Here is an 8531-nt window from a genome sequence, read left to right on the forward strand (position 1 = left end):
TCGAGAACTTCGAAGCAAAAAAAATTAGGCTACGCTTATGCTTATGCTGTCACGGTTAACGTGTATTCAGGAATCTAAGAAGCAATATTTTTTTAGTGGGCGTGGCCACTGAAAATAAATTCCACGCCCCCCTCATATTTAATATTTAATACTGCTAGATACGCCACTGGTGACATCATGGTGTAGGTTACGGTGCTTTTAAACACATTAAATAAATGTACAAACTTCCTAGGAATTTCAAACATATCATCTCATTGCATTGATATTTCTAATGTATATAGGCCCATACAACGTTTAAGAAAGAGTGGAATATGCGAGCGCGAAAGAATGCCCCAAGATGGATTCCAACTTAACAGACCACCTGCTGTTAATTTAGACCAATTAAAGACCACTTCCGGATTTGGTATTTAGCACCTTCAGTTGCGTACCGGTAACACCCGTGGCAAACACCCCGGGCCCCTGGTATATATTGATTTGCATTATTTTTATGTATGCTGCCATAACCACATAAATTATCGAAAAAAACTGCATTAAAATCTGTATTTGTTATAACGTGGTCTCTTAACAATTATAGCTTATTGAGATGTGTATAAGAGACAGCCTCATCTCATTGGTTAACAGCAAAAATTCACAAGGTTAGTGGTCAGTAGTCATTAACCATACAAATTCAACCAGCGTTGTACGACGCTTCCAGACGCGATTTGTCGTGTCGGCTCTGCATCGGGAACGACCATGTCGTAGAATATTGACCATGTTTAATATTCTCACGACGACCTAAAAACCGTCCCCGACGACGATAAATATCGTCGGGCTGAGTCGGACGATGCTTTCTGAGATGGCCTCTACGATTGTTTTCTGGCACTATTTCCAAAATTGTCACTGAACCTGGACAACACCATTTTTAGCCTTACTTAAAAAATATTTACCTTGCAAGTTGTAGTAACCATCCTTGCATGTGACCTTGTAAACGTCATATCGGGGTTTGGAACATTCCACTTTAGATCTTGACCCATGACCAACAAAGCCCTGCACTCCCTTCAGAACCAATTGAGGGCGGTTTACCATCTGGAAGATAAATAAATCTTTTTCTGCAGGATCGGCTCCATCAGCATTAGCATAAAGATGTCCGCTTTCCTTTGGCCTGACAAATTTCCCATTGTCACCCTTCAGAGCAATCTTGTTCTCGTGATGAGATAACTCGAACTTGCAGCCACTGTTGCTTCTGTAACAAAGATGAAAAGTACAAAAAATAATATAATATTTGGTCCAGGGGTGGCGGAAGTCCCCGACAGGGGGGAACCCGATGATGCCCCCAAAGAGGGGTCAGATTTCCCCGACGAAAGCAAAGTGGGCGTGGTCGAGTTTCGAATAAAAGTTTTCGAAAGTTTTGACAATTTAGAGGTTTCAAAGGCTTATTTAATCGATTTTAGAGTCTATTAATATGTAGAAAAATACATTTATGATTCAAGCTTGCACCGCGGTAGCAATTCTGGATACTACACAAGTAAGATTGTTAAAACTTGTAGCAATTTGTTCCATTTTTTCTACCGTAGGGAGCTTCGAGTGCGCGACGACAGTAGGACCTTATGAAATCATCTGCGCGTGGTAGTCTCGTTGTCGCCTGGATTCAAGGACGCAGTTCGGCCCGAATCTACGTTGCGCAGAGAACGTACAGTAGGTGAATCCATTCTAAAGTTACATCATCGCGCAAAATCGAAAGCTCTCTACTGCAGAAAGTATCGGTACCTACCTGCTACCGGCATCTGCTTGTATTCCACCAGTAGGTTTCAGTTCCCAGTATTTATCTTCTGCCGTACGAACTGCCCATTTACCATCCACATATTCCAGTTGCCATGTCTCTTTGTCGTTAAATGTTCCTTCTTCAACATCTGTATCGAGGGCATGTTTAGCAGACACATCAACACCTGTATATTTGAAAATTAAATTATATTAATATTATTATCAATATTAATTGTTCGTCCAATGTCTTTGGTCTAGCTACAGTTTTGGATGATGTTGTGTTTAATATATCCACGCCGTTACTTCTTTTGTCAGTCGTTACGGACCTCTGTATGATTCTCCTCGGTAAATTTGGAGGCCTTTTTGATATTCAAAATGAAGATTATTGTTTGATTTTAGTAATGTGCAATGCAACGTTATCTGTACATACAAGTACCACCGAGGAGTAGAAAGGAATTATTTATGTAATGAAACAAAACTAATAAAATGAATACAGCGCCCTCAAACTCGAGACCACCTTGGGACCTAAAAAACTGGAGTGGTGTCGTGGTTCGGTCTCATGAGAAGGTACGGTAATATTTTTTTGTTAAAAAATGTAAAGTTGTTAGTTGGTGCTTTGTAAAAGTACCTAGGCCTACAATCTAACAATTAGAGGGATTTCGTTTGGAATTAGAGGGATCATGGAAAGCGAACAGTAAGCCTAGATCTTCAAAAACACTGGGCCCACGAAACAAGATAATTTTCTGAACATCAATTACATCAAAACACAGTATGTCTGTTCCAATTTTGGTGTTCCATGGTGTAAACAAAAAATAACTTTTTAACACAATACATAGCCTCTGAAGGCTTAACCCGTATGTATGTGGCAACAGAACGGCTTGATTGGGATTTACATTTGACTCGACTATCTGAATTAAGCTGTCAATCAAGTAATTTTTATTTCACTAATAAAAATAAATATTTATTGTTCGAAATGACTAAACTACGTTAAATTATTTACAAAAGCTAAACAATAAATAAAGAGTCAAGCCATAACAAAATGCATGCGACATGGCAGTTTCCTATAATAGATTCTATAGTCTGTTATTTTTCATCGTCGTCGAATTTAGAATAACATTGATAAATACGTGACAATTCAATGATTGAACCGGTTACATTAAAAAATTCCACTTAAATATTGAAACTTTTTCTAACGTCATATTACAGTAGGTTTAAGTAGCCAGCGACAATCAAGCCACGCCCACAGTCAAACCTCTTCCGTCGTTACTGTAACACTTCCATGTTTATTGTTCAATATCGGCTTGGAAATGTTGTTATGAAAAATAATTGTTTTTAACCAATTATTTTTTTACAAGTTCTTGAGAGACGATAAATCATAATAGACTCCTTTGCGTGTGGGATCGTGAAAAAATGCCACTCATTCTGTATTGTGAAATTGGTGTGAAATTACAATCTTATGATTCACTCCGAGGTAGCGAGTCCCGTATACACTCCTCAATCGTTGTTTATAACTATTTGCAATGAGAGGATATATTCCTGAGAAGATTGTTACCTGCATGGAATGAAATATTCTGTTCGCTTACAGTTTTTTCATTTTCTTTAAATGCACGAACAGATGGTATCATTACTATGCCTATTCGTTTATGAATATTGTATAGTACTGCCTTGGTACGTCTTAGTCATCCGCTGCATACGTAAGGCGGCTGCGGACGCACTGAAGTACAACCACGGTTTCATTCACTGACTGATATAAGTAGCAGCATGATGTTGTAAAAGAAGATATACAATAATAAAGCGTGTCATACCAATCCTCTCATTAGTCAAGCATCATGCTTTTGCTTATGATAATATTTACCAGTGTTCAGCAGTTTACTAAAGACATTATTTTTTCAATGGTTTAATTAACTTAATATTATTGACATTGTTAATTCCAACATCATGCTGTATCACGGACTGCTAGATACGCCACTGGTGACATCATGGTGTAGGTTACGGTGCTTTTAAACACATTAAATAAATGTACAAACTTCCTAGGAATTTCAAACATATCATCTCATTGCATTGATATTTCTAATGTATATAGGCCCATACAACGTTTAAGAAAGAGTGGAATATGCGAGCGCGAAAGAATGCCCCAAGATGGATTCCAACTTAACAGACCACCTGCTGTTAATTTAGACCAATTAAAGACCACTTCCGGATTTGGTATTTAGCACCTTCAGTTGCGTACCGGTAACACCCGTGGCAAACACCCCGGGCCCCTGGTATATATTGATTTGCATTATTTTTATGTATGCTGCCATAACCACATAAATTATCGAAAAAAACTGCATTAAAATCTGTATTTGTTATAACGTGGTCTCTTAACAATTATAGCTTATTGTACAAAGAATTACTTTCCTTGCTAGTTTAAAGGTCGTTGAAAAGAGCCCGTTAGAGCGATTGTCTGGAATCTCTCTCTATACATAGGCCTATGCTTCAATGCAATACTGTACATCTCGGGAAAGGCAGTAATTTTTGATACCTTATTTGGTGAGATCGGTATGAATACTTCCTTTAGTATTATCCTGCGTAAACCAATGAATGCAGAAAAGTCAAGTTATAGAATCAGGATATTAAAGGTACTGGTACCGTTAGGATAATTAATACATCGACTGCCTCGACTACATCCATTCCTATTATGTGACTCATTGTGTTATAGTATCCTCCGAGTAGGCCTCGCTGAGCTACTTATTCTTCTATTTTATACTCGTATCGAAATTCATAATAGGAAGATTTCGCAACCTTACGAAAACGATAACAAATACGAATACGTTATTGTCGTTTATATCGTCATTCGTGCGTAAAGCCGCTGTATGAGCTGAATATGATCCCTGATTCATGTAAAAGGCATGAATCGCCTATTCTGTGCTATATGCTATTGTAGGGGAAGAGTTGTCTTAGAAATTGATGACGTAACCGTATTCGTTCTCGTTTTAGTAAGCTTGCGAAACTCTCTAATATTTAATGGAATGGAATGTGTATTATCATGGCAACGAGGAAATCACTTTTATGGAGAGAGTGGGGAAGATAACATAACGCTTAATAATATACTAGCTTTAAAGCTTGTTTTCTTATAATACAGTGCTTGTTTTTATTTTGTTAGAGAATGCAGGGCAAAGACATCCTATAACATGGCTCTGTGAAACGTTGGATGGGTCCGTTGGATCTCGTATGACCCAAATAAATGCCAGTGCGCCGTAGCCGAATTGCATTGTAAGACTGGGCATGTTTGAGCACGTCCACTAAGCCCGACCGCAAGTAGACAATATGAGACTCCGACCAACCACGAGTCTGAAAACCTAAAAAAGCAACCACTGTCGAACTTACCCAGCTAAAAAACATGTTAAGTATTAAATTATTATAGCGCGCATTCGAAAAAACAAGACCTTGGTTTGCTTAATCCAGGGCGGTATACAGTAACTTCCGGTCGTGCAGCTTGAGCAGCAGTTTAGGCCTGGCTGTGATCTATGAATGCATCATCCATCGGCGACTTACCCTGATCATGCATGCCCTGACCATGGAGGTATAAAAACATCTATCACAGAGAGGGGTCCCACGCATTGGTAGGACCGCAAGAGGCGGAATTTCCCCCTCCCCTGTCGGGATAAACGCATTGGGAAAATCTACGTAATTTTACAGAATGTGAGACTCGATTAAATAAGCCTTTCAAATCTTTAAATTGTTTAGAGTGGGGAATTATTTCCATGGGTGGAAACATTTCCGACAGGAATATAAGAAATGTCCTAACAGAGGTGAGGCATGGGTTTGTTCCACAGCTGGAGTGGGGAATGTTTCCGTATTGTGGTAACTTTTGCAATATAAGCGCGTTTACCGTTGGAGAAGTGAGAATTATACTGTGATTTAACATTATTATTATTAATAATAATAATAATAATAATAATAATAATAATAATAATAATAATAATAATAATAATAATAAATATTATTAGGCCTATTATTAATTTGTTATAATGTAATTATAATTAAATGTTTATGAAATTATTGGAATAATGAGGGAGGATTGCGTGTGTGACGATTGTGTGTAGCTACACAATGACTCGGCAATCCCAAAAGTGGTTGATAAATAAGGGAACATTTATTCAGTATATCCGAATATACGGTACAGTTGAACTTTAGCTCAGCTGGATGTACTAAACAATGTGTATCTAATGCGCGTGTTAAAAAGCCAAAATCATAATCTATTTATACATTGTACAGGATGTAAAAATAACAATCTGATAAGAGTGAAATTCATTCACAAAAATCAAAGAACCTTATATGGCCATAGTTGATAGTGATGTCATTTCTATTTCAGTTAAAAGGCATCTTTACTTCCTTATATGGGATATGCAAGAGTCCCGAGGGCCATTTGTTTAACTTTACAGAGTATGCAATAAATCTGTTAGGTCATTTACCTGTCAATTAGTGGTAAGCTGAGGTACATATATTCAGTAGTGAACCGTGACTCATGGTTAGTACAACAGTAAACATCTAACATCAGTAAAATAATAACGGCATTGTATAAAGGGTTTACCGGGTACTTACGGTACCCTAATAAAAATTATAATAGCATGGAATAATAATAATAATAATAATAATAATAATAATAATAATAATAATAATAATAATAATAGTTCATTCTCAAATTGCGCAACGCAAGTAAGCTCTCAATGCGCTGTACATAAAAAAACAGAATAAGGACGTCATGTTAAATTAATGAAAAACTTGATGAAAAAGAAAGGTATTTAGCTTGGATTTGAACGAGTTTAAGGATAAGGCCATGTAAAAAAAAGTTGTTGATCGTCCCCTCCCTACTTAAATAATCACCCGACCATTTTTTTACCATTATTTTCGCCAAAACTCACGAAAATATTGTCTTTCCAACTATAATTTCATTTGTGTGTGTGTGTGTAATTATTTTGTCTTTCAATTGTTCGTATAAATTACAGCTGATCAAACGCTACACTTGAAGATCCAGCAAAGTCAGCCACCATTTACATGAGGCCTTGCCCTCCATGTTGGATTTGAAGACTTGGCATGTATCAATGGGGTGATTTCATTACTGCCTAAAAAAACACTCCATACTGTCTTTTCTTTTGAAAGTACGATCAACAAATTATTTTTTTATCATGGCCTAATGATGACAATGTACAAGTGTGACCAACTACTCTTTTTTTAAATTTTTTTTTTATAGCGAGTACCTTATTTTCATGTGATTCTAAATGTAGCAATTAATTTTATTTTGGCCTAATTAGAAATGGAAGATACGACCGGAAATAACGACACGTTAAAACAGGTGATTCATCACAAACTCACCCTTAGTGGTTTCTGTTTTGATCAATGTCGATGATGCTACGAATTGTGTGAAAATAAAATCCTTCCTATTTCTTTTCATGTAATAACGTGTATTCTTATATACATTTTGCATATGACAAAACAAGTTAGAGCAGTGGCAGCGAAAAAGAAGATTCCGGATAGGTGGAGGCAGGGACTGCGAACATGACCAATACTTTTATTCGGAAATTCAGAGTTTGGAACACCCGTCGTGAAAAAAGCTGATTATATTCTTCCGGGGAACATGGATGAATGGTCCAGACGTAGTCAACAACCAATATGGGCAATTCCCCATATTCTTGTCGTACATCGTTTGACAAAAAGCATTCTAAAATTTGAGACACCTTTCCTTTACTAGGATAATTTAGAGGAAACTGCAGAATCGACGACGATGATGATAATGGTGGTGAAAATGATGAAAGGCGTAATGGCGGTGATGGTGATAAAAAATGGTAATGAAGATGATGACGACGATGACGATGATGAAGAAGATGGTGATGACGATGATCATAATGATGATCATGACTTAATTACGATAGTGGTGTTGGTGTTGATAATGATGATGGTGGTGGTAATGATGATGAATGTGATGGTATTGATGGTACAGTATGATGTTGGTGGTAGTGATAATGGTGGTGGTGATGATGATGAATGTGTTGGTATTGATGGTACAGTATGATGTTGGTGGTAGTGATAATGGTGGTGATGATGATCGCCGCAACGACTATGATTATGACTGCATTTATCATCATCATGTGATGAATGTAATGGTGATGAGGAAGGAAAGCGCATACAGAATACTGTAAATTTAAATAAGGCTGAAATACAAATAATTTCATACAGAAGGCTACTACAGTGTAGTACTGTACCGTGGGGAAAATATATTTAGGTCGGAAGTAATTACACATGGAAAATGTAGTAAAGGAAATGGGTCGGTCGAATGATCAGGTAACAACTTCCTAATTCATAATGCACATTGCTATAATACTAGTAAGAAAACAGAGTTGATGCCGGGTCAAGGTTCTACATACGAATTCAATTACAGTATCTGAAAAAATCAAAAAGACAAAATCAACATGTCTCTTTTATATTATTGAGGCTTGGCTTGCGCTTCATAACCGCAAGGGAAAGGCGCAATATAAACACCCAATACCAGTACCAGTGTATATACTGTACCACGAGGAGGTATCGATGTTTATACCTCCATTTTACAGTAGGGGGTGGACTACAATGGAACTTTGCACAAATAACAAAAAGCGAGGTACGATAAAATGCGAGTTTATGATTTCGGCACAACTATTTTCTTGATCAGTGTGGCCGTGATCTATTGGATAAGACAGATATAGGGCAACAGTTAATGAGGAGCATTCGATACGCTTGAGTAGTCGCTGCTACATATTGAACATGGCATAGTC

At 37.3% G+C, this 8531-nt stretch overlaps 1 protein-coding gene across 1 annotated transcript in view; it reads right to left on the minus strand.

Moving 5' to 3' along the window:
* LOC117110550 (fascin-like) overlaps positions 1-8531 on the minus strand; it is a gene marked incomplete in the record, with an annotated part of 15988 nt that overhangs the window by 995 nt on the left and 6462 nt on the right. The window contains 2 exon segments of the mRNA XM_033253304.1: positions 927-1222; positions 1751-1925. Of these exon segments, the coding sequence (XP_033109195.1) occupies positions 927-1222; positions 1751-1925 (471 nt within the window).

This window comes from Anneissia japonica, unplaced genomic scaffold (genome assembly GCF_011630105.1).
Source record: "Anneissia japonica isolate Jap-2015-1 unplaced genomic scaffold, ASM1163010v1 scaffold287738_len211916_cov219, whole genome shotgun sequence".
NCBI classification, from domain to species: Eukaryota; Metazoa; Echinodermata; class Crinoidea; order Comatulida; family Comatulidae; genus Anneissia; species Anneissia japonica.